This window comes from Pan paniscus, chromosome 20 (genome assembly GCF_029289425.2).
Source record: "Pan paniscus chromosome 20, NHGRI_mPanPan1-v2.0_pri, whole genome shotgun sequence".
In the NCBI taxonomy this organism is placed as follows: domain Eukaryota; kingdom Metazoa; phylum Chordata; class Mammalia; order Primates; family Hominidae; genus Pan; species Pan paniscus.
In genome coordinates this window covers 23,731,595-23,759,575 of record NC_073269.2, presented here as the reverse complement: position 1 = coordinate 23,759,575, position 27,981 = coordinate 23,731,595, and the positions used below count along the sequence as shown (strand labels likewise).

Below are 27,981 nucleotides of genomic sequence, written 5' to 3'. Positions count from 1 at the left end.
CTTTGGGAGGCCAAGACAGACAGATCACTTGAGGTCAGGAGTTCGAGACCAGCCCGGCCAATATGGCGAAACCCTGTCTCTACAGAAAATAACAAAAATTAGCTGGGTGTGATAGCAGGCGCCTGTAATCCCAGCTACTCGGGAGACTGAGGCAGGAGAATCCCTTGAACCTGGGAGGCGGAGGTTGCGGTCAGCTGAGATTGCGCCACTGCACTCCAGTCTGGGCAACGGAGCAAGACTCCAACTCAAAAAAAAAAATGAGCTGTATGTATGTAGGGGCAGATGGTGACAAGTGCCAAGCAGACATGAAGACATGAGGGGCGTGTGAGACTTCAGAGTCGGGGGCAGCCTGAGCAGGTGGCAGAAGAGCCATGCAGGTACCTAGGGGAACAGCATTTCAGGAGGGGGGAACAGCTAGTGCAAAGGCCCTGAGGCAGGACAGAGCTTGGCATGTTGGAAGAACAGCAGAAAAGCCCACAGGTGGAGGGAAACAGGGCACTGTGAGGGCGGCCAGTGAGGACTTGGGCTTTCCCTGAGTGGAACAGGAGCCATAGAGGGCTGCAAGCAGACGAGGAACAGGCCAACAGCGTCGCAGCCACCTTCTCACCTCTGTGGGGTGAGGAGGAAGCCAGGATACCAGACAGAACCCCAGAGGGTAGTGGTGGTAGTGGTGGTGGTGGCGGGGAGGAGGGGGGCAAGGCTGTGCAGATGCAGAGAAGTGGCCAGATGCAGGGCCACCTGGATGTGTTGTGGGGGACTCGGTGTGGGGCAAGGGGAAGGTGTGTTCACCTGTGCCCCTGAAGTTCAGGTGCAGGTGTTTGCGAGCCAGCGCGGCTGCTGCAGGACTCATCTCTGCATCCTGCACCTTGAAGGCCAGGTGTGGGGACATCCTGCGGGCTAGGATGGGGGGGGGGTGCAGCAGTGCCTGGGGAGATGGCGGTCCTAACAGAGGTGACCAGTGTCTTCCTCGATGGCCTTCAGTGGCTTTGGGCACAGGGCCTTGTCAATGAACAGTGCATTGGAAAGTCACTTATGGTGGTCCCAATGATGTCACAGTCGATCCAGATTGGGAGTCCCTCCCACGTTGGCACCCACTCCTGCAGCCTCTCTGCAACTCAGTTATTAACCTGATGTTGGGGAGCCCCCCCCCCGGGTTCCCCAGGGTCACAGCAGCAAGTGACCCTCAGAGAACCCCCTAATCTCAGCAGCCCCCATCACACCTTTGTCCCAGTAGCCCGCTCTGCAGACCTGCAGAAGAAGATGCCTGGGAAGTGCCCAGGGTCCCCGCGTCCAGGCTGGAACCCCATTGCCAAGCTCCTGGTGTAGGGCAGAGAGCTGCATCTCCACTAGGTGCGCCTCCCAACGCCCTGGCGTGGGCCGTGTCCTTTTGAAGAATGAGAATGTTTCATTGAGCCTACGCCTCCTGAATGCGGGAGGGCCACGGGATGGTCCCAAGACTGTGCCAAGGCGTGCCAGGCCTCGGGTCCTTGAGAAGGAGCGAGGGCTCCAAGAACGGTGAGGTCGGAGCGGGCCGGGGCGATGGAGCGGGAGCGGCGTGGCGTGCTGGAGGGCCGGGAGGAGCGGGGGTCGCCAGTCGAGGGGACTGCCTGCTAGTGTCCCCCGTGCCCCCCGTCACGGGCACGGCGCGGTGGGGTGGGGGAGCAGGGGGCGCGCGGGGCAGGCATGGGGGCGCGACACGGCGGTGCGCGGGGTCTCTCGGGGTCCAGGTCCAACGGGCCCCCAGCTCCGGCCCCCGCGCCTGGGTTTCTCTGCTGGGAAACGGGCAGGGGCGCGGGGCCGCCTCCAGGGCGCCCCGCGTCCCCGCTGGCCGCCCCCCAGCCGCGCCCCCAGCGGGGCGGAGCTTGCGCCGGTCCCGCCCCTCCGCCCTCCGCTCTCCCGCCCGCGCGCCCCCGGCCCAGCTGCGGCGCGTGACGCGGGGCGCGCGGCTCCGTCGGCTACCGCGGGCGGGCGCAGGCGACGGGCACGGCGGGCGAGCGGGCGGTATGGCGGCGGCGGGGCCCGCGGCGGGGCCGACGGGGCCCGAGCCCATGCCGAGCTACGCGCAGCTAGTGCAGCGCGGCTGGGGCAGCGCGCTGGCGGCGGCGCAGGGCTGCACGGACTGCGGCTGGGGGCTGGCGCGTCGCGGCCTGGCTGAGCACGCGCACCTGGCGCCGCCCGAGCTGCTGCTGCTGGCGCTCGGCGCGCTGGGCTGGACCGCGCTGCGCTCCGCGGCCACTGCGCGCCTCTTTCGGGTCAGTGTGGCGGGGGGCCGGGACGAGGGGACCCTGGACTGGGGGAAGCCGGGACCGGGGACCTGGGGCCGCCGGCGCGTTCCTTTCTTCCAGCGCTGGCTGCTGCGGATGAAGGGGTCGCCGGAACGTGGGTGGGGGCCTCGGGCTGGAGAGGCCCAGGACGTTGGAGCCCCAGGATAAGGTCTCTCGGGCCGCCGCGCGCCCCCTTCAGACAGTGCTGCGTGGGGGAACCGGGTAGATGCGGGGGTGTGGCCGGGCTGGGGTGAGTCTGGGACATGGGGGGCCCGAGACAGGTGGGATGTTTGAGACGTGGGGGACCGAGGCACGGCCCTTTCCGGTCAGTTTGGGACCAGGGGGCCCCGCGCGGTGGATGGCTCCGGCCACCGCGCGCTCTTTCCGGCAGGGCCGAGCCAGACACTGAGAAGCCCAGGACCGGGAACGGGAGGGCTCGGCGCACCGCGGCCTGCGCCATGCGCCTCCCTGCCATGCGGGCTGCGCCCCGGCCCGGAGCGAGGTCCGCTGCCCGTTTTCTGCTGGGTCCGTGCGGCGGCGGGGCCGGCTTGCCCGCTGTAATCGGGAAGAGGCAGGAGCTGCCCGGTCGCTGCCTTGTGCCTATCTGGGGTCTGCGCCACCCTCCGACCAGGGATGGCAAGGGCCTGGGTGCTCTGGCCACGCCAGTGGTCGCTCCCTTGGAGGTGACATGGCCCGGGGCTTCAGGGTTGGACTGTGCTGCCTCCAAGAGGCAACAGCAGAATTCCCCAGTTTCTGCTGAGACCATCGCCCCTGCGAGAGAGTGACCATGATGGTGACATTGGCGCCTGACCCCACTCACTTCCCTGGGGAGGGGTCGCTGTGGCAGGAGCTGGTTGGAAGGTGTTTGGGCCTTTAGCTTGGCCTGGACACCCCCGTGGACCAGCTGGTGTCACCCCGCCCGTCTGGCTGGAGGGTGCAGGGACAGTGTGCCCAGCGCCAACAAAGGGGCCTTTCTCTGCTGGCCGGGAAGAGGCTGGCCCTTGTGAGGTCGATGATGGGATGTTGTCTGACTGCCACTCTCCCCACTCCCGTCCCCATATCACCCACATGAGGGAGAGACCCCAGCCACACCCCTGCTGTGGGAGGGGGAGACAGGGCTGTCCAGGGCCCCTCCCTGGGTCCGCAGTGGTCTTTATCCTGCTTGTTGCCCCTGCCTTCTTCCCAATTTCCAGCTGGGAAGCCCGAGACCCAGGAGGGCAAGCGGTCCCCCACCCCCGCGGGACAGGAGGATGTGGCGGCTGGTAGACTACCAGGGCAGAGCCCCGGGGGCCCTCCCCAGCCCCTTGGGTGGGGTGCTCGCCCCATTTCGAGGCTCGCCCTTCCTCAGAAATGGGTGGAGGGGCTGCCGGGTGTTCCAAAGCTCATCTTCTTGGCAGCAGCCTGGTTGCCAGGGGTTACCGGAGCCGGCTCCAGCTGTCTCCATGACAACTGCTGGGTGCTCTGGGCTCCGGCCCCCTCAGCCTCTGGGAAGGGGGTGGGACTTGTCCAGGGGTGGGGCTTGGCCGGGCAGCTCTGGAGCCGCGCCCCCAGGGAGCTTGAGCGCCCCCACCCCCCCCACCCACCCACCGCACTCCCCAACCCCTGCCTTGGAGCCAGCAGCTTCCTCTGCACTCCCAATGCCCCCTCAGGGGCTCACCTCGCCTGTGACACCTTTTCTGCGTCCTGTCCCCTTTTTCTGCCTCCAGCCCCTCCTCCCCTTTCATCGCCCCCAGGTTCCCATGTCCCCGCCACACCTTCCCCCTAGTCTCTCCCAGCCCTCTAGCCTCTCCAGATTCCCCCACTGAGGGGGCGGCTTCCTCACAAGTTCTTCCTCTCCCCTCTGTGTCGGTCCCATGGGGCTCTCTGTGTTTCCCAAGATGCCCCCATATAACCCCTCCATGTTCCCTTCAAGGGTCACCCCCACCAGCCTTGGGCTGACGCATCCATCCGTCTCCCTCACCGTAAGCCCAAGTGTCCCCCTCCTGGCCCCCAGAGACCTCCTGCTCCCCTCGGGGCCTCCCCCCTCACTCCCCTCCCAGCACCGCGGCGGCCGGACAGCTGGGCACTAAGTTTAGCCTTGGCAGGCGCCTGTGGGCTCTGTTTATGCTCCAGGTGGCTGTGGGCATGGGGGACAGGCCTTCCCAGTGCTGCCCGGCCTGGGGAGTCCCTGGGCCTCAGTTTCCCCACCCCGAAGGAGCAGTCTCTGGCCCCCAGCACCAATGGCTGCCCGCCTGTCTTCTCCCCCATAGCCCCTGGCGAAGCGGTGCTGCCTCCAGCCCAGAGATGCCGCCAAGATGCCCGAGAGCGCTTGGAAGTTTCTCTTCTACCTGGGCAGCTGGAGCTACAGTGCCTACCTGCTGTTTGGCACCGACTACCCCTTCTTCCATGACCCACCATCTGTCTTCTACGGTAGGGGCCCTGAGGGGATGGCCGGGAGGGCTCTGCTTAAAACACAAAGACGCCAGGCTTGTGGTCCCAGCTACTCATGAGGCAGAAGCAGGAGGATCACTGGAGCCCAGGAGTTGGAGGCCAAGGGGAGCTATGAGCACGCCACTGCACTCCAGCCTGGACGACAGAGTGAGACCCTGTCTTGTATCAAAAAAGAAAAAGAGGGCCAGGCGCAGTGGCTCACGCCTGTAATCCCAGCACTTTGGGAGGCCAAGGTGAGTGGATCACGAGGTTAGGAGATCGAGACCATCCTGGCTAACACGGTGAAACCCCGTCTCTACTAAAAATACAAAAAATTAGCCGGGTGTGGTGGGCGCCTGTAATCCCAGCTACTCGGGAGGCTGAGGCAGGAGAATCGCTTGAACCTGGGAGGCAGAGGTTGCAGTGAGCCGAGTTCGCGCCACTGCACTCCAGCCTGGGCAACAGAGCGAGACTCTGTATTAAAAAAGAAAAGAAAAAAAGAACAGTGTAAGGGGATGCTTATCAGAATCAGAGCTCCTATGGGTGTCTCAGAAGTTAAGCCAGCCCCAAGACAAAGGTGATCCCTGGGGACAGGAAAGGGGGTATCTGGCTGTGTTGGAGCTCAGGGAAGACATCCTGGAAGGACCCCTGTGTGGGTCCAGGCAGGCATTCCAGGTGTCGGTAACAGCACGTGCAAAGGCCCGGAGGCACTCACGTTTCATGGGGACAGGAGGAGGGTGGCTGCAGAGAGCTGAGGCAGCAGCTTGAGTTCTGTTCTGGATGTGGTTGTTTTTCTTTTTCTGAGATGGAGTCTCGCTCTGTCGCCCAGGCTAGAGTGCAGTGGCGCGATCTCGGCTCACTGTGAGCTCCGCCTCCTGGGTTCACGCCATTCTCCTGCCTCAGCCTCCTGAGTAGCTGGGACCACAGGCGCCCGCCACCACGCCCGGCTAATTTTTTGTATTTTTAGTAGAGACAGGGTTTCACTGTGTTAGCCAGGATGGTCTCGATCTCCTGATCTCATGATCTGCCCGCCTCGGCCTCCCAAAGTGCTGGGATTACAGGTGTGAGCCACCGCGCCTAGCCTGAATGTGATGTTTTTAAGCACAGCATGGAGAGGATTGGGTTTTGTGGATGACAAAATGCTTCCTCTGGCTGCCCTATGGAGGTGGGAGGGTCCCCTCGGCTTGCACCATCTTGGTGAGGAGATAAACATGATGAAGCCTGGTGCGATGGCTCACGCCTGTTATCCCAGCACTTTGGGAGGCTGAGGCAGGTGGATCACTTGAGGTCAGGAGTTCAAGACCAGCATGGCCAACATGGTGAAACCCTGTCTGTACTAAAAATACAAAAATTAGCCAGGCGTGGTGGCATGTGCCTGTAATCCCAGCTACTTGGGAGGCTGAGTCAGGAGAATCACTTGAACCCGGGAGGCGGAGGTTGCAGTGAGCCGAGATGGTGCCACTGCACTCCAGCCTGGGTGACAGAGCAAGACTTCATTTCCAAAAAAAAAAAAAAAGATGATGAGAATGAGAAGTGGGCTGGGTGTGGTGGCTCACTGGCTCACACCTGTAATCCTAACACTTTGGGAGGTGGAGGTGGGAGGATTACTTGAGCACAGGAGTTCAAGAGCAGCCGGGGCAACATGGTAAGACCTCCATCTCTACAAAAAATTAGCCTGGTATGGTGGGGCACGTCTGTAGTACCAGCTACTTGGGAGGCTGAGGTGGGAGAATTGCTTGAACCCGGTAGGTGGAGGTTGCAGTGAGCTGAGGTCATGCCACTGCACTCCAGCCTGGGCAACAGAGTGAGACCCTGCCTGGGGGTTGGGGGGGTGGAGGGGAACATGATAAGAAGTGGCTGTGTCCAATTGATTGGAGTGGATGTGGCCTGAGCTCCGGGTGGGCTGGGCAGGGAGGTGACTGCAGTGTGCTCTGTGTGACCTGTCCTGGCAGAGAATGCAGGGCAGGGCCAGCATCGCCACTGGGAAGGCTCATGTAGGAAACCCCATCTGCGATGGGGCAGTGGGGGCTGCGGCTTCTCTGCCCTGCGAGGACCACCAGGGCTGTGGGCCAGGGACACACATGATAGCTGTTTCCTGCCATGTGATGGGAACAGCCTAGAGGGCTCCTGGTGGCACGGAGTCCAGAGTGTACAGTGGATGTGTCACCCATGGGGCCACTTTTCCCATGTAACACACCTTGATCCCCTAGAGGGGAGGTGTTAGCTGTTGCTCAGTTTTCCTTCTAGACGGATGACCCATGATCGAACTCTCATAACTTTTTTTTTTTTTTTTGAGACGGTCTCACTCTGTCACCCAGTCTGGAGTGCAATGGCACGATCTCGGCTCACTGCAACCTCCACCTCCCAGGTTCAAGCGATTCTCCTGCCTCAGCCTCCTAAGTAGCTGGGATTATAGGCACGCGCCACCACACTCGGCTAATTTTTGTAGTTTTAGTAGAGGCGAGGTTTCACCATGTTGGCCAGGCTGGTCTCAAACTCCTGACCTCAGGTAATCCGCCCGCCTCAGCCTCCCAAAGTGTCAGGATTACAGGCATGAGCCACCACGCCCGGCCTCTCTTGACATTTTGGGCATGGACTTGCCTTTAGCTGCTTTTTTTTTTTTTTTTTTTTCCAGACGCAGTCTTACTCTGTTGCTCAGGCTGGAGTACAGTGGCGCAATCACGGTTCACTGCAGCCTGGACCTCTTGGGCTCAAGCAATCATCCCACCTCAGCCTTCTGAGTAGCTGGGACCACAGGTGTGTGCCACCACCCCCAGCGAATTTTTTTGTGTTTTTTGGTAGAGATGGGGTCTCACTATGTTGGCCAGGCTGGTCTTGAACTCCTGGCCTCAAGCAGTCCTCCCACCTCAGCCTCCCAAAGTGGTGGGATTACAGGCATGAGCCACCTCGTCCAGCCTTAGTTGCTTTTTGTAAATGACACTCACAAGTTAGCTGATTATTTCCATGTGCATTTATTGAGTGACTACTGTATGCCACAGCTGAGACACAGCTAGTAACGGGTCAGAGAAAGCCCTGTGCCCTCATGAAGCTGGCCGTGTGGCAGGGGCGACAGATGGTGCAGTACGCAGTCTATCAACAGCAATAAGTGTGGATGAGAAAACTTGTGTGGAGAGAAGAGGCAGTGTGCTGTGCTGGGGAGGTGGGGAGGGGCAGTTTTTAGCAGGGACAGGGGTGGCCCCACTGAAGGGGACTGAGTGAGGGCCTGGAGGTGCCTGGAGCAGGCAGGAGAGGCAGGGACTGCTGTCCAGGTGAGTGGGGGCCATGCCATCCAGGCCTCGGAGGCCACGGTCAGGATTTGTTACTTGTCTGTGGGCTGGGAGCAGAGGAGGGATGTCACCCTGGGTTGGGCATCTACCCCAGGGGTCCAGGAGGGGGCTGACAGCAGGAGCTGGAGCCTGCAGGGACTCCCACCAGGATTGAGCTGAGGGGAGGGGATGGGAGCAAAGTGGCCAATTTTAGAAATGTTTAGAAGGCAGAGCTGATAGTATTTGCTGCCACCCTAGAGGTGGTGTGAAAGGAAGAGGGTGAGGATGATGCTAGGGTCTTGTGAGATGGGGGCTGGTCAGGGAGACCAAGATTCTGGATTCAGGGATGGAGACAAGGCAGGGGTGGCATTGAGTGTCCCAACAGCAGGTGGGATATGAGTATGAAGAGGTGGGACAGGCCAGGCGCGGTGGCTCACTCCTGGAATCCCAGTACTTTGGGAGGCCAAGGTGGGAGGATCACTTGAGCCCAGGAGTTCGAGACCAACCTTGGGAATATAGTGAGACGCCATCTCTACAAAAAATAAAAAAATAAAATTAGCTGGATATGGTGGCGCGTGCCTGTGGTCCCAGCTCCTGGGGAGGCTGAGGCAGGAGGCTGAGGCTGAGGCTTGAGCCCGGGAGGTCGAGGCTGCAGTGAGCCAAGATTGCACCACTACATTCCAGCCAGGGTGACAGAGCAAGGCCCTTTCTCAAAAAACGAGGGAGAGGAGATTTGAGACCTCTGAACTAAGCCAGGACTTCCCCCCTATCCTGTGGGGAGGTAAAGCTACAGGAGGGTTGGGGGGCCCCTGTTGGAAAGGTGGGCAACAGATCCAGCGAGGTGGCCCTGGGCAAAAGCTCGGGCTCACATGTTTCTGGAGAGTCAGGATGGAGAGGATCAGGGCATTTCAGAGTTTCAAACAATTTTCATTGAAATTCTGGAAGAGGGCTGAAGTGGGCCGGGTGCAGTGGCTCACACCTGTAATCCTAGCATTTTGGGAGGCTGAGGTGGGCGGATCACTTGAGGCCGGGAGTTCCAGACCAGCCTGGCCAACATGGTGAAACCCTGTCTCTACTAAAAATACAAAAATTAGCCAGGCGTGGGGATGCATGCCTGTAATCCCAGTTACTCGGCAGGCTGAGGCAAGAGAATCGCTTGAACCTGGGAGGTAGAGGTTGCAGTGAGTCGAGATCACGCTACTGCACTCCAGCCTAGGCGACAGAGCAAGACTCTGTCTCAAAAAAAAAAAAAAAAAAAAAGAAATTCTGGAATAGGGGAGGGTTTTTTGTTTGTTTGTTTGTTGTTTTTTTGAGATGGAGTTTCGCTCTTGTTGCCCAGGCTGGAGTACAATGGCACAATCTCAGCTCACCACAGCCTCTGCCTCCTGGGTTCAAGCAATTCTCCTGCCTCAGCCTCCGGAGTAGCTGGGATCACAGGCATGCACTACCACACCCGGCTAATTTTGTATTTTTAGTAGAGACAGGGTTTCACCATGTTGGTCAGGCTGGTCTTGAACTCCCGACTTCAGGTGATCTGCCTGCCTCAGCCTCCCAAAGTGCTGGGATTACAGGCATGAGCCACCGCACCTAGCCTGTTTTTTTTTTTTTTTTTAAGAGACGGGGTCTCACTCTGTCGCCCAGGCTGGAGTGCGGTGGTGTGATCTCAGCTCACTGGAACCTTTGCCTCCTGGGTTCAAGGGATTCTCCTGCCTCAGCCTCATGAGTAGCTGGGATTACAGGCATGAGCCACCACACCCAGCTAATTTTTTTTTTTGAGATGGAGTCTCGCTCTGTCACCCAGGCTGGAGTGCGGTGGCACCATCTCAGCTCACTGCAACCTCCACCTCCCAGGTTCAAGCGATTCTCTTGCCTCAGCCTCCCGAATAGCTGGGACTACAGGTGTGTATCACCATGTCTGGCTAATTTTAGTATTTTAGTAGAGCTGGGGTTTCACCATGTTGGCCAGGCTGGTCTTGAACTTCTGACCTCAAGTGATCCACCCACCTTGGCCTCCCAAAGTGGTGGGATTACAGGCGTGAGCCACCTCAGTTGGCCTCCATTTCTTATTGAGGTAAAATGTATGTAACTTGAAATTAGGCATTTTAGCCAATCACAAAAAGACAAATACTATGTGATTCCACTTACATGAGGTTCCTACAGTCATCCCACTCATAGAGACAGAAAGTGGGATGGGGGGTGCCGGGGCTGGGGGAGGGGAATGGGGAGAGACTGTTTAATGGGGACAGAGGACTGTTCCATTGGGGAAGAAGGAGAATGTTCTGGAGATGGCTGCTGGTGATGGTTGCACAATAATGTGTACTTAACAAATGGCTTAGATGGTAAGTTTTTGCCATATAAATCTTACCACAATTTTTTTTTTTTTTTTTTTTTTTTTTTGAGATGGAGTTTCACTCTTGCTGCCCAGGCTGGAGTGCAATGGTGTGATCTCGGCTCACCACAACCTCCGCCTCCCGGGTTTAAGTGATTCTCCTGCCTCAGCCTTCGAGTAGCTGGGATTACAGGCATGCGCCACCATGCCCAGCTAATTTTTGTATTTTTAGTACAGACAGGGTTTTGCCATGTTGGCCAGGCTGGTCTCCAACTCCTGACCTCAGGTGATCCACCTGCCTCCGCCTCCTGGCCAAAAATTAACCATTTTAGTGCAAACAGTTCATCAGCTTTTAGTCCATTCACAGTGTTATTCAACCACCCCCTCTGTCTAGGTCTGGAACATTATCATCCCCCACAAAAGGAAACCCCGTCCCATTAGCAGTCACTCACCAGTCCTCTCCCCCAGCCCCTGGCAGCCACCAGTCTACTTCCTGTCTCTGTAGATTTGCCTGTTCTGGGCATTTCAGATCACTGGAGTCTCACACTGTGTGACCTTTTGTGTTTGGCTTCTCTTACTCAGCATCATGTTTTTGGGGTTCACCCACATTGTAGCATGGATCCGTGCTTCATTCTTTTTCATGACTGCATAGTATTCCACTGTGTGGAGGTAACCTATCTATTCTTCATCCATCCACTGATGCACATTCGGGTTGTGTCTGCCTTTTGGTTGTGTGCTGCTGTGGACAGGGACACATGAGTATCTCTTTGAGTTCCCTTTTTCCATTGTCAGGCACACACCCTAGTGGACTTGCTGGGTCATGGTGACCGTTTGCGTGTACATGGCCATCAGGGCTGAGTGAGGAGAGTGGACAAACAGTCATGGGGGCCAGGGATCGCTGGAGAGATGTGGGCAGGAGACAACAGTGCCTGGACTGGGGTAGGGGTGGCATGGGCCAAAGAGGGGACCCTGGATGGGGGTCCTAGTGTAACTCGGCTGCAGAAGGGGCCAGGCCGAGATGAAAGTTGTTGCTGAGGTGGTTCATGGGGCATCTGGAGGCAGCTGGGCTGCAGGGCAGGTCACCAAGGCAGGGGCTAGGAAGCCGCAGATGGAGGCTGGAGGGTCTGTCTTGGGGGTGTGCAGAAAGGGAGTGGCCAGAGAACAGGGAGCAACCCAGAGAGTTCCAGGTTGGTGTGGGCAGAGCACAGGATGGCTTCCCGCCTTTTTTTGTTGTTTGTTTGTTTGTTTGTTTTGTTTTGAGACAGGGTCTGGCTGTGTCTCCCAGGCTGGAGTGCAGTGGCAACATCTTAGTTCCTGCCACCACCTCTGCCTCCCTTTAGGACTCACGTGATCCTCCCACCTCAGCCTCCCGAGTAGCTGGGACTACAGGTGTACAACACCTCACCTGGCTAATTTTTTTTTTTTTTTTTTGAGACGGAATCTTGCTGTGTCGCCCAGGCTGGAGTGCAGTGGTGCGATCTCGGCTCACTGCAAGCTCCGCCTCCCGGGTTCACGCCATTCTGCTGCCTCAGCCTCCCGAGTAGGTGGGACCACAGGCACCCGCCACCACACCCGGCTAATTTTTTGTATTTTTAGTAGAGACGGGGTTTCACTGTGTTAACCAGGATGGTCTTGATCTCCTGACCTTGTGATCCGCCCGCCTCGGCCTCCCGAAGTGCTGGGATTTACAGGCGTGAGCCACTGCGCCTGGCCCCAGCTAATTTTTATATATTTTTTTGCAGAGACAGCGTCTCACCATGTTGTCCAGGCTGGTCTCGAACTCCTGGACTCAAGCAACTCTCCTGCCTCGGCCTCTCAAAATGCTGGGATTACAGGCGTGAGCCACCGTGCCCGTCCAGAGCATAGCCCTTGACTTTGGTGTCTGGCAGCCTCTGGGGATGTGGCTGAGGAGGAGGTGGACGTGGTGGGGTGGGCTGGTGTGTCACCCATCACCTGAGCGTGGTGGTCAGGTGCACCAGGGGGCAGGAGGAGGGGAAGGTGAGGCAGGACCCGCTTGGTGGGAGACCCTGTGCTTGGTGGCGTGGTGTGCCCAGGCATGGCAAGACTCCGGGGGCAGCCGCCTCTGTCAGGGCCAGGGATTTGCAGGGAGTGGGCCCAGGACACCCGCAAGGCAGGGGCCTGTTAAGACAAAGACAGGAAGAGGGCCGGGCGCAGTGGCTCATGCCCGTAATCCCAGCACTTTGGGAGGCCGAGGCGGGCAGATCAACTGAGGTCAGGAGTTCAAGACCAGCCTGGCCAACATGATGAAACCCTGCCTCTACTGAAAAAAAAAAAAAAAAAATTAGCCAGGCATGGTGGTGGGTGCCTATAATCTCAGCTACTTGGGATGCTGAGGCAGGAGAATCACTTGAACCCCGGATATGGAGGTTGCAGTGAGCCGAGATCCCGCCACTGCACTCCAGCCTGGGCTACAGAGCAAGACTCCATCTCAAAAAAAAAAAAAAAAAAACGAGAAGGGGCGCTGGACTGGGTGAGGTGGCTCATGCCTGTAACCCCAGCACTTTGGGAGGCCAAGGCAGGAGGATTGCTTGAGCCCACGAGTTCGAGACCACCCTGGGCAACATGGCAACACAAAAATTAAAAAAGAAATAAATTATCCAGGCATGGTGATGGGTGACTGTGGTCCCACCTACTCAGGAGGCTGAGGTGGGAGGATCACTTGAGCCCAGGAGGTCGAGGCTGCAGTGAACTATGATCACACCACTGCACTCCAGCATGGGCCACAGAGCAAGACCAACTCTAAAACTATATATAAAAAGTTTAAAATGTATATAATGATAATAATGTGTCTATATTAGTTCAGCATTTGTAGCAAATATGCCACTTAAAGCCAGGGAAATGGAAATCTGTGGGTATGTTGGGGCAGAAGAAAGAAAGGAACTTTCTGTCCTATCTGCTCAATTTTCCTAGAAACCCAAAACTCTTCCTAAAATAAAAATCCCTGCTGGCCGGGCACGGTGGCTCACGCCTGTAATCCCAGCACTTTGGGAGGCCGAGGCGGGTAGATCACCTGAGATCAGGAGTTCAAGTCCAGTGTGTCCAACATGGCAAAAGCCCATCTCTACTAAAAATACAAAAAAACTAGCCGGGCGTGGTGTCCAGCGCCTGTAATCCCAGCTACTCTGGAGTCTGAGGCAGGAGAATTGCTTGAACCTGGGAGGTGGAGGTTGCAGTGAGCTGAGATCGTGCCGCTGCACTCCAGTCTCGTGACAGAATGAGACTCTGTCTCAAAAAAAAAAAAAAAAAAAAAAGATGGCTGGGCGGGGTGGCTTACGCCTGTAATCCCAGAACTTTGGGAGGCGGAGGCGGGTGAATCATGAGGTCAGGAGATCGAGACCATCCTGGGTAACACAGTGAAACCCCGTCTCTACTAAAAATACAAAAAATTAGCCGGGCTTGGTGGCATGCACCTGTAGTCGCAGCTACTCAGGAGGCTGAAGCAGGAGAATCGTTTGAACCCAGGATGTGGAGCTGAGATCACGCCACTGCACTCCAGCCTGGGCGACAGAGGGAGACTCCGTCTCAAAAAAAAAAAAAAAAAAAATAGAATTGGGAATGGAAAGCCAGCAATCACACACGCATGGTTACCTGGGTACTGGGAGGACACGTGTGGCTTGGAGGGTGTCACCGGGTCATGGAGGCGGTTGTCTAGAGGCTTCGCAGGGCCCTGACTGTGAGATTTGGCTCTCCCCAGACTGGACGCCGGGCATGGCAGTGCCACGGGACATTGCAGCCGCCTACCTGCTCCAGGGAAGCTTCTATGGCCACTCCATCTACGCTACGCTATACATGGACACCTGGCGCAAGGACTCGGTGGTCATGCTGCTCCACCACGTGGTCACTCTCATCCTCATCGTCTCCTCCTACGCCTTCCGGTAAGGACGGGATCGGGTGGCAGGGGGCCGAGGCACAGCCCACACAGAGTGCGGAGGTTGATGATGTTGCGGCGGGGCGCAGAGGAGGCCGTGGAGGGGATCACATCAGGTCGGAGTGCTCAGGGTTCCAAGGTCAGAGTGCTCAGGGATCCGACGAGGGGACAGACCAGAGGCAGGAAGGCTGAGGAGGGGATGTGGGCCTGGAGATTCCTGAGGGAGATTCCGCTGGGATGGGGTGAAACAGGCCCAGAGAGCCATAGCCACCCCACCCCACTCACCCACCCAGCTCTTCAGACGCTGCCCTTGACCAGCCAGGTCACACACCCAGGAGTTCCTGAGCACCTGCCACGCCCAAGCAATGGGGGCACGGCTGTGAACGCAGCTGACACACCCTGGTGTTCTAGAGCCAACCACAGCCGTCAGTGAGCCTTTCAGATGGAGTCTGTCCAAACCTCACCATGCTGTGTGCATAAAACCCACCCCGGCTTCAAAGCCTTCGCATACAAACGAGTGAAAATATCTTATCCACCCTTTTATTTCTCTCTCTCTTTTTTTTTTTTTTGAGACAAGGTCTCCCTCTGTCACCCAGGCTGGAGTGCAGTGGCGTGACCATAGCTCACCGCAGCCTGGACCTCCCGGGCTCAAGTGATCCTCCCACCTCGGCTCCCCGAAGTGCGGGGATTACAGGTGTGCGCCACCACGCCTGGCCTTGTTATCTCAACTCCATATTGAAATGACAATATTTTGGATATACTGAATCAATTAGAATGCATTATTAAAATTAATATTACCTGTTCTTTTCTCTTTCTTGTTAAATGTGGCCGATAGAAACTTTAAAATGAAATACACTGCTCATATACTATTCCTACGGGACTAGCTGCTCTAGCTGCGATAATAGAGTAGCCACGCCCCACAAATATAGAGCAACAAAGAGGTGGCCCTTTCAACTTTAATTAGACTTAAATAAAACTCCAGGAGCAGTAGCTCATGCCTGTAGTCCCCCAGCTACTTAGAAGGCTGAGTCAGGAGGATTGCTTGAACCCAGAAGTTTGAGTTCAACCTAGGCAACATAGGGAGACCCTGTCTCTAATAAATAAATTTTTAGGCTGAGTGCGGTGGCTCACGCCTGTAATCCCACCACTTCGCGAGGCCGAGGCGAGTGGATCACGAGGTCAGGAGATCGAGACCATCCTGGCTAACACAGTGAAACCGTGTCTCTACTAAAAATACAAAAAATTAGCTGGGCGTGGTGGCGGGCGCCTGTAGTCCCAGCTACTCAGGAGGCTGAGACAGGAGAATGGCATGAACCCGGGAGGCGGAGGTTGCAGTGAGCCGAGATCATGCCACTGCACTCCAGCCTGGGCGACAGAGCGAGACTCCGTCTCAAAAATAAACACATACATAAATACATTTTTAAAATTACTTTATCTTATTTATTTACTTACTTATTTTTTTGAGACAGAGTCTCGCTCTGTCGCCCAGGCTGGAGTGCAGTGCCATGACATTGGCTTACTGCAACCTCCGGCTCCCAGGTTCAAGCAATCCTCCCACCTCGCCTCAGCCTCCCAAGTAGCTGGGATTACAGGGGTATGCCATCACACCGGCTAATTATTATATTTTTAGTAGAGATGGGGTTTCACCACGTTGGCCAGGCTGGACTCGAACTCCTGACCTCAAGTGATCCACCTGCCTCGGCCTCCCAAAGTGCTGGGATTACAGGTGTGAGCCACCACGTCTGGTTAGTTTAAAAAATAATTTTAAAAAGCCCCTATTCCATTCCTCAGCCACACAAGCCACAGTTCAAGGGCTCAGTGGCCACAAGTGGCTGGTGGCTCCCATGTTGGACAATACAGGTTTAGAACATTCCCATAGTTCTAGAAAGTTCTATCAGACAAGGCTCTCTAGAGGGCAGAATCAGATGATAGAACCAAAAAGGAAGGAAGGAACAGTTCACTTGAAGGTGATAAGAATTATGGAGAAAAGGCCAGGTGCAGTGGCTCATGCCTGTAATCCCAGCACTTTGGGAGGCCGAGGTGGGTGGATCACCTGAGTTCAGGAGTTTGAGAACAGCCTGGCCAACATGGTGAAACCCTGTGTCTGCTAAAAATAAAAAAATTAGCTGGGCATGGTGATGAGTGCCTGTAGTCCAAGCTACTCAAGAGGCTGAGGTGGGAGAATCGCTTGAACCCGGGTGGCAGAGGTGGCAGTGAGCCGAGGCATTCCAGCCTGGGCAACAGAGTGAGGCTGTGTCTCAAAAAAAAAACTGTGGCTGCAGGTGTTAGGTGTTAGTTGGTCTGGGGGTGACGGATGAGCAGATGAGCAGAGACTGAAAGGAGTGAAGGGAGGTGCTGAACGCCAGGCACTGGCATGCTGGGTCATGGGGACAGCACGTGCAAAGGACCTGTGGCAGGAGCCCAGGAGCTGTCAGGAGACAGAGCAAGGAACACGGACTTGGTGAGAGACACTTCCCCACGTCCAGGGTGAATCCAGGACCCTCGGGCAGCGCATCTGTCAGATGGAGACTCTGGAAGGACAGGGGATGGCCTTCGGGCTTATTAAGATCCTAATGGGGCCGGGCACGGTGGCTCACACCTGTAATCCCAGCACTTCGGGAGGCCAAGGCGGGTGGGTCACATGAGGTTGGGAATTCGAGATCAGCCTGATCAACATGGTGAAACCCGGTCTCTACTAAAAATACAAAATTAACTGGGCGTGGTGGCGCATACCTGTAATGCCAGCTACTTGGGAAGGCTGAGGCAGGAGAATTGCTTGAACCCGGGAGGTGGAGGTTGCAGTGAGCTGAGATCGTGCCATTGCGCTCCAGCCTGGGCAAAAAGAGCAAGACTCTGTCTCAAAAAAAAAAAAAAAATTAAAAAAAAAAAAAAGGATCTGGATGGGCTACGGCAGAGGCCTTTCCTGCAGCGATGGCCAGGCTGCACGTACAGACCTGGAAGTCTCATCATGGTGGTGGTGTCCAAAGTGAGGGACAAGCTCATGGAGGATCTGGACACAGAGTGCCCCAGGCCTGTGAGAGTCGGGGGGTCATAGAGGGTCAGAGGTCACCAAGATGAGGAGGGGCCAGCAAGGAACTTCCAAGACCGGGCACAGTGGCTCGCGCCTGTAATCCCAGCACTTTGGGAGGCCAAGGTGAGAAGATCGCTTGAGCCCAGGAGTTTGAGGCCATTCTGGGCAACATAGCAAGACCCAGTCTCTACTAAAAATTTAAAAAATTAGCCGGGTGTGGTGTTGCTTTCCTGTAGTCCCAGCTTCTCTGGGGGCTGAGGTGGGAGGATCACTTGAGCCTAGGAGTTTGAGGCTGCAGTGGGCCCGATCACACCACTGCACCCCAGCCTGGGCCACAGAGCAAGACCCTGTCTCAAAGGAAAAATAAACTTCCAGGGAGCCCCCTGGGCCACATGGGGACACTGAGGCAGGGAAGATGAGGGTCTGGTTGGGGGGTGCATGGCTAAGTGGGGGACAGTGAGGAAAGGGCATCCTGGTAAGTGGAGATGGGCAGGGCAGGCGAGCCAGGAAGGGTGGCTTTGAAGAGGCCCACGGGGAGCCTGAGGTGTAGCCCAGGGACTCTGCTGGGGGCCTTAGTGCAGAGTGGAGGTCCCCCAATGTGAGCTGCCCTCTCCTCTCTGCCTGCTGCTCCCCCAGGTACCATAATGTGGGCATCCTTGTGCTCTTCCTGCACGATATCAGTGACGTGCAGCTTGAGTTCACCAAGCTCAACATTTACTTCAAGTCCCGCGGCGGCTCCTACCATCGGCTGCATGCCTTGGCAGCAGACTTGGGCTGCCTCAGCTTCGGCTTCAGCTGGTGAGTGGTAGGGAGTGCTGGGCAGGGAGGGAGGTGTGGCCTGGTGAGGTGGGTGTGTCCAGAAAAGGGGCGGGACCAGGCAGGGAAGGAGGCGGGGCCCCAGTGAGGTGGGTGTGTGGCATGACAGGGGAGGGGCCTCATGATTTGGGTGGGACTGAAGGGGCGGGGCTATACAGGAAAGGAGTAGGACAAGGGTGGGGCCAACTGAGCTAGGAGTGGGGCTGGGCAGAAAAGGATAAGCCAGGTGAGGTGGGTGGATCCAGGAAGGGGAGGGGCCTGGTGAGATAGGTTGGGCCAGGCATAGAAGGGGAAGAGCTAGACTAATACAGAGCAAGCCAGGGGTGGGGCCAAGCAGGGTTGGGGTAGGGCTAGGCAGAGAAAGAGGTAGGGCTTTGGTGTGGTGGGGAAGACCTGGCAGAGAAAGGGAGGCGCTGTGCAGGGAAGGAGGTGGGGGCTTGGTGAGGTGGGCGGGGCCTGGCAGAGAAGGGGAGGGACTGGGCAGGGAAGGAGGTGGGGCCTTGGTGAGGTGGGTGGGGCCTGGCAGGAAAGGGGAGGGACTGGGCAGGGAAGGAGGTGGAGTTTGGTGAGGTAGGTGGGGCCTAGCAGAGAAGGGGAGGGACTGGGAAGGGGAGGAGGTGGGGCCTTGGCGAGGTGGGTGAGGCCTGGCAGGGAAGTGGGGGGCTGGGCAGGGAAGGATGTGGGGCCTTGGCGAGGTGGGCAGGGCATGGCAGGGGAGGGGAAGGACAGAGCAGTAGTAGAAACAGGTGGGCAGAGGTGGGCAAGGATGGGACAAGGGGGCAAGGGTGGGTGTAGGACGGGATAGGACAGGAACTGGGTAGGGCACCGTCCCCCTCCACCCACGGCCTCCTGACTCCTCCCACCGCAGGTTCTGGTTCCGCCTCTACTGGTTCCCGCTCAAGGTCCTGTATGCCACCAGTCACTGCAGTCTGCGCACGGTGCCTGACATCCCCTTCTACTTCTTCTTCAATGCGCTCCTGCTGCTGCTCACCCTTATGAACCTCTACTGGTTCCTGGTGAGTCGGCCCCGGCTCTCCTCCACAGTGGCGGTCCCGTCCTCGTCCCAATCCCTGTCCCCTCCTCAGGCAGTCCCAGGGAGGGGCACGTTAGGTGGCAGACAGCCTGTGTGGAGGGCCCGGGACAGGAGCACACGGCTGTCAGCAGGGCAGTGGCGTGGGGGGCTTTCTTCTCACTGGCACCTCCCCTCCCCTCCCCTCCCCTCTCGCAGTACATCGTGGCGTTTGCAGCCAAGGTGTTGACAGGCCAGGTGCACGAGCTGAAGGACCTGCGGGAGTATGACACAGCCGAGGCCCAGAGCCTGAAGCCCAGCAAAGCCGAGTGAGTGTGGAGGGGCCCGCGCCCCGCGTTCCCTCCTTTAGTGTCACCCGTCCAAGCGTGTTCGTGGGCAGGCCCCCAAGACCCAGCAGCAGATGAGGCCGACGCGGATGCTGCCCCCCAAGCCTACTCCAAAACAGAGACTGCAATAAAGGCGTGGACGATGTGGCCAGTACCCTGAAGGACAGGACAGTGAGGAAGGGGAGGGAGAGGCTGGGGAGGGGCAGGCAGGGCGACAGGCAGGGTCTCAGTGGTAGGGACACTGAGGGCCAGGCCTAGTGGCTGGCGTGGCGGGAGTGGCGAGCCAGGGCCCCGTGGGTGGTGAGGAGTAGTTGCTGGCCAGCCTGGATGATGACCTCTGACCTATGTCGCCACTGGAGCTGGTGGCAGTGGGGCTGGGGAGGAAGGAACGCCGAGGGCCGCAGAGAGAACCCAGGCTCCATCTGGGCCGAGACATCCTGGCCTCCGAGTCTGACAGGGGAGCCCACTGCCCGGCCAAACAGGAGCTAGGGCTGGGAGCTCAGACTCAGTCCAGCCCAGGAGGGAGTCCTGGGGAAGGAGATAGCCCACGAGCCTCACCAGCCCTGGGTGACAGCCAGATGGTGTCCGAAGCCCCAGGCCTGGGGCAGGCAGGGGGTGTCTGGGCCAGGGATGAATGGAGGCCGAATTGGGTAACAAGCAGAGTCGGGGTGTGCAGTGTCTCACAGGCAACGTGAGGAGTGTTTGAGCAGGAGCCGGGGCAGGAGGTTGTGGAAGGCCCTGGAAGGTGCCAACCAGCCAGGCCCTCTGATTTGGCCAGTGGGGGCCATCAGTGACGTGGGAACGATGGTTTCAGGGAAGCAGTGGCTCAGAGCTCCGTGACGTTTTTTGGAACGGGAGGTGCGAGATGCAGACATTTAACACATCTGGGGCTGTAGCCAGGCAGAGGAGCGTCAGACCCCCCACCCTGTTTGGAAGGGAGAACCCATCAGATTCGCCTTGGGTGTAGATGAAACAGAAATAAAAGAATCAAAGACGACTCAAGACTTTTGGCTCGAGCTGGTATTGAGTGAGATGGGGTTGGGGCAGGGTCACATGGGTTCTGGCAGATGCGGCGTTAGGAGCCTCCTTTTGAGGGTGTTAGATTGCACTGTCCTTTGAGCATGAGTCAAGAATTCTTTTTTTTTTTTTTTTGAGACAGGGTCTCCCTCTGTCGTCCAGGCTGGAGTGTGCAGTGGCACGATCTCGGCTCGCTGCAACCTCCGCCTCCCAGGCCCAGGAAGTGATCCTCCTGCCTCAGCCTCCCAAGTAGCTGGGCCCACAGGCATGCACCACCATGCTGTGCTAACTTTTGTATTTTTTGTAGAGCTGGGGTTTCCTCATGTTGCTCAGGCTGGTCTCAAACACCTGGGCTCAAGTGGTCCACATGCCTTAGCCTCGCAAAGCTGCTGGGATTACAGGCATGAGCTACTGCAGCCGGCCTGAGTCGGGAATTCTCCAGAGATCAGCTAGGTCTCCCCAAGGAGTCTTCCAAAGGTGGCGATGGCTAAAGGCACCAGTTTGGCCACATCTAGACATCAGGAAGGTCCTCTTGCTGTAGAACAGTGAGCTCATGGTGGGGACATCCTCGGAGGTGCAGAACCCAGAACAAGAGGAAGCCAGCCAGACCTCCCAGCCCCACCAGTGTCTGGCTCTGTCCCCGCTGAGGATGTCTCATCAGAACACAGGGTAAGAGCTGGCATGTCCTCTAGGACAGCAAAGCATGGACCCTGCACAGAAGTGCCAGAGAGTATCAGGGAACACCCTGCGATGATTGATCCCATAGGCACCACCAGCAGAATTCGATTGTCCAAGGACAGCCAGAGTTAGTGCAGTTGGGTATAAAACAGGATGGGATGAAGGCGGTCAGGCTGAGAGACGTCTTCCAAAAGAGCCCGTCAGGATGCCCAGAAACTGTCAAGATCATGGGAAACAGGGAAAGACCGAGGAACAATCCAGGGTCAGAGGAGACCAAGGAGACAGATGCCACCTGCAGCATGGGCTCCTGGACCAGGAAAGGGACCTTCACCAAGAAGCTGGTGAATTCAAATCATGTGGAGAGTTTAGTTAATAGCAAAGCACCAATGTTGGTTTCTTTAGCTGCAACCCATGTGCCATGGAAATGTAAGCTGTAATGTCAGGGGAGCTGGATGGAGGTGACAGGAGCTCCCTCTACTCCCTTTGTAGCATCTCTGTAAATCTAAAATTAATCTAAAATAAAAAAGTTTGGCCAGGCGTGGTGGCTCACGTCTGTAATCCCAGCACTTTGGGAGGCCAAGGCAGGAGGATGGCTTGAGGCCAGGTGTTCAAGACCAGCCTGGGCAATATAGGGATATCCAGTTTCTACACACACACACACACACACACACACACACATACACCAATCAAAACAAAACAAAACAAAAAACAGCCATGTGTTGTGGCACACACCTATAGTCCCAGCTACTCAGGAGGCTGAGGTGGGAGGATCACTTAAGCCAGGGAGCTGCAGTGAGCTGTGATCACACCACTATACTCCAGAGCAACAGAGCAAGACCCTGTCTCAAAACAAAGAAAAAAGACAAACCAAAACAAACAAAAAAGTTTATTTTAAAAACAGGTATGAGAGACCATCAAAAATGGCATTGAAGACCAGGCGCGGTGGCTCACACCTGTAATCCCAGCACTTTGGGAGGCCAAGGCAGGTGGATCACTTGAAGTCAGGAGTTGGAAACCAGCCTGGCTAACATGGTGAAACCCCATCTCTACTAAAAATACGAAAAATTATCCAGGCATGATGGCGCACGCCTGCAATCCCAGCTACTCAGGAGGCTGAGGCAGGAGAATCGCTTCAACTCGGGAGGCAGAGGTTGCAGTGAAAAAAAGGCATTGAATGTTACTTTCCCAGGGACTCTATAACAAAAGGAACACAAGCTTGTGACTTAAAACCACAGGAACTTATTCTCTAATATTTCTGGATGACAGATGTTCAAAATCAAGGTCAGCTGGGCGGTGCTCCCTCTGGGAACTCTAAGCGAGGATCCTCTCTTTGCCTCTTGGGCTTCTGGTGGCTCCAGGCATTTCTTGTTTTATGGCTGCATCGCTCCAGTCTCAGTCTCTGTCTTCCCAGGCCTTTCTCTTCTTCTTTTCCGTCTCTCTTCTCTCTCATAAGGACACTTATCATGGTGAAGCAGGTCAGGGTCACTGGTATGTTGTCTAAGGTGTTGTCTGAGCTTGTGGTCTCATGACCAAGAAAATTAAGGAATGTGGCCACAAAGGCCGAGGTTGGAGCAAAAGTTTAATAAAAGAAAGCTCTCCACAGCAGAGAGAGGATTCCAGGTGGATTACCGGTCCAAAAGCTTCTTTTTTTTTTTTTTTTTTTTTTTTTTTGAGACAGTGTCTCGCTCTGTCGCCCAGGCTGGAGTGCAGTGGTGTGATCTCAGCTCACTGCAACCTCCGCCTCCCAGGTTCAAGCAATTCTCCTGCCTCAGCCTCCTGAGTAGCTGGGACTACAGGCGTGTGTCACCAGACCCAGCTAATTTTTGTATTTTTACAAATGGGGTTTCACCATGTTGGCCAGGCTGGTCTTGAACTCCTGACCTCAAGTGTTCCTCCTGCCTCAGCCTCCCAAATTGTTGGGATTATAGGCGTGAGCCACCGCGCCCAGCCCGTTTCTTTCTTTCTTCTTTTTTTTTTTTTTTAGAGACGGTCCCACTCCGTCGCCCATGCTGGAGTGCACTGGCTCAATCATAGTCCACTGCAGCCTCAACCTCCTGGGCTTAAGTGATCCTGCCGCCTCAGCCTCCCAAATAGCTGGAACCACAGGCACCCACCATCATATCCAGCTAATTTTAAAGTGTTTTTGTAGAGATGAGATCTCACTATATTACCCAGTTTGGTCTCAAACTCATGGCCTCAAGCAATCCTCCCACCTCAGCCTCCCAAAGTGCTGGCATTACAGGCATGAGCCACTTTGCCTGGTTCCGAAAATTCAATCAGGATTGGAACCCTTCAGAAAACCAAGACCGAGAACCACTTTTAAGTAACTCAGGAGGCATGAAGCAAATCAGAGAGCAATTAATTGGCTTGATCTCTTCCTCACCCCATCTCACCCCATTGCTGCTTCTTGAGCAGCCTCACCTCCAGGGTCCCCTCATCTGTACCCCTTCCCCTGAATTCCCTGTCCTCCTCATGGCCCTCAGGGGACCCCTGGTGATGTGGGTAGCCAGTATCCTTCTCTCCTACACTGATGCCCGTAGCTTCCTTGTGGTCACTCCCATGTCCTTGTCATGACTCAGCCCCTCTGTCCAAAGTCCCCATTGCCCTCTCAGGGGCTGCCGGGACCGGCCATCCGTTGAGACACTCTCACTTCTCTCTGGATCTGGTGACCTGCACCCAATGCTCCGTAAATCCCATTTTCACCTCTGCTGCACCTGCCACTGCCCCTGCAGCGGTTCTAAAGAACTGGGCTGGGCACGGTGACTCACACCTGTAATCCCAGCACTTTGGGAGGCCGAGGCTGGAGGATGGCTTGAGCCCAGGAGGTCAAGGCTGCAGTGAGCCATGACTGTACCACTGCACCCCAGCTGCGGTAACAGAGCAAGACCCTGTCTCAAAAAATAAAAATAGAAAACTGTGAACTTCAGCGCCTACGTCTGGCCCATGTAGGAGCATCTTCCCTCCTGAGGGTTCCTGGGCACCAGCTGTCCCCATCATCATCATCTCCTGCACTGATGATCTGGCCAACATGTCCCCAAGAAAGCAGAAGTGGCCGGGTGAGGATGTCCAGCTGCTGCTACAGTGGACAACAGTCCCTCTCTCTGAGGCTAGGGATGTTCACCCAGCTTGCCTATTCAAGGACATTTCAACCCAGGAGAGAACGTGCTCTCTGCTCTTCTCCACCACTGGCCTCATCAGCCTGTTTCCCTCCCTTGTAGCAGAATTCCTAGATCCTCCTGGGTCCTCCTCAAACCCAGCTGTGCCCCATCTTCCTCCCCCCATCCCGAAGACCACTCCTGTCCAGCTCCCATGTGGCTCTCTGGTGCTAACCCCAGAGAGTCCCCTCCCCTTCTTCTTCTTTTTTTTTTTTTTTTTCGAGACAGAGTCTCACTCTGTCACCCAGGCTGGAGTACAGTGGTGAGATCTCGGCTCACTGCAACCTCCGCCTTCCAGGTTCAAGCGATTCTCCTGCCTCAGCCTCCTGAGTAGCTGGGATTACAGGCGTGTACACCACACCTGGCTAATTGTTGTATTTTTTTTAGTAGAGATGAGGTTTCACAATGTTGGCCCAGGCTGGTCTTGAACACCTGACCTCAGGTGATCCACCCATCTTGGCCTCCCAAAGTGCTAGGATTACAGGTATCAGCCACCATGCTTGGCCCCGGATAATTTTAAAATTTTTGTAGAGATGGGGTCTCACTGTGTTGCCCAGGCTGATCTCGAACTCCTAGGGTCAGGTGATCCGCCTGACTCAGCCTCCCAAAGTGCTGGGATTACAGGCGTGAGCCACTGCGCCTGGCCCTTGAAGCCCTTTATTTACTCTGCACTCCTGCTCTGTCTCTCTGGCCTCCTGGCTGGCCTCCTTCTCTTCTGGGGCCCTTTCTCTACCCACACTTAATCCACACCGACTCCCACATTTCTCTCCTAGCCACGCAGCTCCCCTGAGTGCCATTCTCCATCTCCCGTGTTTGACATTTCCAGCATCTTCTAAAATATCTCAAATCAGCCCCCAATTTCACCCCAGACTCCCTCTCTAGTGATAGACTAGTGTCAACACTAGTCTATCGGTGTCGACAGCAATTTGGGGCAAAACCCTTGCAAGACCCCAGGGGGTCCTGTCTCCTCTGTCTCCCTCTCCTCCTCATCTATGAAGAAACATCTAGAAAGTGCCTGCATCATCCTTCTCTCTCTGCACACTCGCTCTGGCTCTTTTCACCACAGTGGTGGATAGAAGCCAAAAGGTGTCCATCAGAGTAAGGCCATCTCGGCCCGGCATGGTGGCTCACGCCCATAAATCCCAGCACTTTGAGAGGCTGAGGCGGATGGATCACCTGAGGTCAGGAGTTCGAGACCAACCTGGCCAACGTGGTGAAATCCCATCTCTACTAAAAATATAAAAATTAGCCGGGCGCGGCGCTCACGCCTGTAATCCCAGCACTTTGGAGGCTGAGGCGGGTGGATCACCTGAGGTCAGGAGTTCTAGACCAGCCTGGCCAACATGGTAAAACCGCATCTCTACTAAAAATACAAAAATTAGCTGGGCGTGGTGGCAGGCGCCTGTAATCCCAGCTACTTGGGGGGCTGAGGCAGGAGAATCGCTTGAACCGAGGATGCAGAGGTTGCAGTGAGCCAAGATCGTGCCACCGCATTCCCGCCTGGGGGACAAGAGCGAGACTTCGTCTCAAAAAAAAAAAAAAAAAAAAAAATTACCCCGGGCATGGTGTTGCATGCCTGTAGTCCCAGCTACTGGGGAGGCTGAGGCAGGAGAATCCCGTGAACCTGGGAGGCAGAGGTTGCAGTGAGCCAAGATTGCGCCACTGCACTCCAGCCTGGGCGACAGAGCGAGACTCCATCTCAAAAAAAAAACAAAACAAGAAAAAAAGATAACAGAGAAAAGCTATCTCCCCCAAGGTGGGTACACCCCCACCCACACCTCAAAAGGCAAATACTGACAGCTGTTTCTGAGTGGGTAGAGAACACTTTGAAGCTTTTGCAGAAAAAACAAACAAGAATCAGCAGGAAAGCTCTGATAAAAAGCCCCAGGGCGGCGGCACCCATCACCGAAGATGCTAAACTTTACCATTAGAGGAATCTATACTCTCTGTGGGAACTGAGTGGAGAAACTGACCTAAGACCTTAAAACCTTTAGCAAATACTAAAGACCATCCTGGAGGGCAGGAATGGAAAGCACGGGGACCCTCTGGAAAACACAGTGAGGGTGTGTCTTTGTTTCCCATAAGCCTTAGGGCAAACCCCCACCTTATACCAAAGGTGTCGATGCAGAAATGGAATCCCTGGAGTCATCCCAGAGCCAAAAGGGGAGAGTGTGTCACGGAGGTTTGTTTATGGGAAGAATCGAGAAGCCACAAGGGTGGATGAAGAAACACCACTCACGGTCTCAAGGATCACAGGCAAAATCAGAAGACAAGTGACAGATGGGAGGTCCAAGCAAGGCTTATCTCCTCTCAGATAAAGACCAACAGTCCTTGGATGGGGACAGCCAGTTGGCTGTGAAATGCATGCAGAGAAGCTGAGCTTCAGCCTAAGAGAAGAGCGAATTAAAGTGACAGAAGCCCTTTGGGAGGCGGAGGAGGGCTGACTGCTTGAGCCCAGGAGTTTGAGACCAGCCTGGACAACATAGCAACCTCACCTCTACAACATAGCGACCTCATCTCAACAAACAATAAAAAAAGTTAGCTGGGGCCAGGCGCGGTGGCTCACGACTGTAATCCCAGCACTTTGGGAGGCCAAGGTGGGCGGATCACCTGAGGTCAGGAGTTCAAGACCAGCTTGGGTGATATGGTGAAACCCTGTCTCTACTAAAAATACAAAAATTAGCTGGGTGTGGTGGCAGGTGCCACCACACTACTCAGGAGGCTGAGGCAGGAGAATCGCTTGAACTCAGAAGGCAGAGGTTCCAGTGAGCTGAGATTGTGCCACCACACTCCAGACTAGGCAACAGAGCAAGCTTCTGTCTCAAAAAAAAAAAAAAAAAAAAATTGCTGGGAGTGGTGGCGTGCCCCTGTAATCCCAGCTACTCTGGAGGCTGAGGTGGGAGGATCCATTGAGCCTTGGAGGTAGTGCCACAGCTCTAGCCTGGACCACAGAGTAAGACCAAAAAAAAAAAGGAAAATAAAACAACATGGAAGGGAAGTAGGTGGGGACAGCAGATGCCAGCCAGGACCACTGGAGTCAAGGACTAGCCTTCGTGGGGTGGGTGGCAGAGGAGAGGAGGATGTGCAGGGTCCCACTGTGGAGGCGGTGGAGTTGTCAGGCCCAGGCCGGTACGTGGGTTTTGCCCTCCAGCGGCCTGGAGAGGCAGGGAGGAGGGGAAGAGGAAGGTTTAATTGGAGAGGGGGAAGCAAGGAGGAAGTGCCAGGGTGCCAGGGGGGACATACGTGTCTACGGGGCAGGTTGAAGGAGGGGCAGGGTGAAGGCAAGGAGGGGCAGGGTGAAGGCGAGGAGGAAGCCACAAGGCGAGGCCCGGGCTTGGCCGGGTAAAAGGAGCCAGGGGGTGTGAAACGGCCAGAGAAGAAGCGGGAAAGAGGGCCAGGCGGCCGCGTGGGGCTCCCAGGCTAACCTGCGCCGGTTCTGACCCCCAGGAAGCCACTGAGGAACGGCCTGGTGAAGGACAAGCGCTTCTGAACCCCTCGGCCCCGCCCCCGTGCACCCGGCCCCACCCCGAATACCCCGGCCACGCTCCCCGTCCTTGGCCGCCCCTCCACCCCCTCCAACTCTGCTCCTCTAGGGCCGCCGCCACCTCCCCTGGGACCCCGCCCCCTCATCCTGCCTCCATTTCCCGGCCACGCCCCCCAGGACCCCTGCCCCTCCGGGGACACCGGCCCCGCCCGCAGCCCACTGGTCCCGGGCCGCCGCGGACCCTGCGCACTCTCTGGTCATCGCCTGGGAGGAAGATGCCACCGCCG

General features: G+C 56.4%; 1 protein-coding gene across 3 annotated transcripts; it reads left to right on the top strand.

Moving 5' to 3' along the window:
* Positions 1 to 1,497: 1,497 nt before the first annotated feature.
* On the top strand, positions 1,498 to 27,981 carry CERS1 (ceramide synthase 1). 3 transcript variants are annotated; one of them, XM_034945603.4, is made up of 7 exons: positions 1,917 to 2,252; positions 4,514 to 4,673; positions 13,984 to 14,164; positions 17,825 to 17,986; positions 18,873 to 19,020; positions 19,233 to 19,342; positions 27,658 to 27,981. In XM_034945603.4, the coding sequence occupies exons 1-7, from the start codon at positions 2,004 to 2,006 to the stop codon at positions 27,698 to 27,700; spliced, it is 1,053 nt and encodes a 350-aa protein (XP_034801494.1). In that variant the 5' UTR covers positions 1,917 to 2,003; the 3' UTR covers positions 27,701 to 27,981. The 3 variants fall into 3 exon arrangements, with proteins under 3 accessions (XP_034801495.1, XP_034801494.1, XP_054960154.1); XM_055104179.3 differs by lacking the exon at positions 27,658 to 27,981 and adding an exon at positions 20,175 to 20,567; XM_034945604.4 differs by lacking the exons at positions 1,917 to 2,252; positions 27,658 to 27,981 and adding an exon at positions 1,498 to 1,515 and having other exon boundaries at positions 19,233 to 20,573.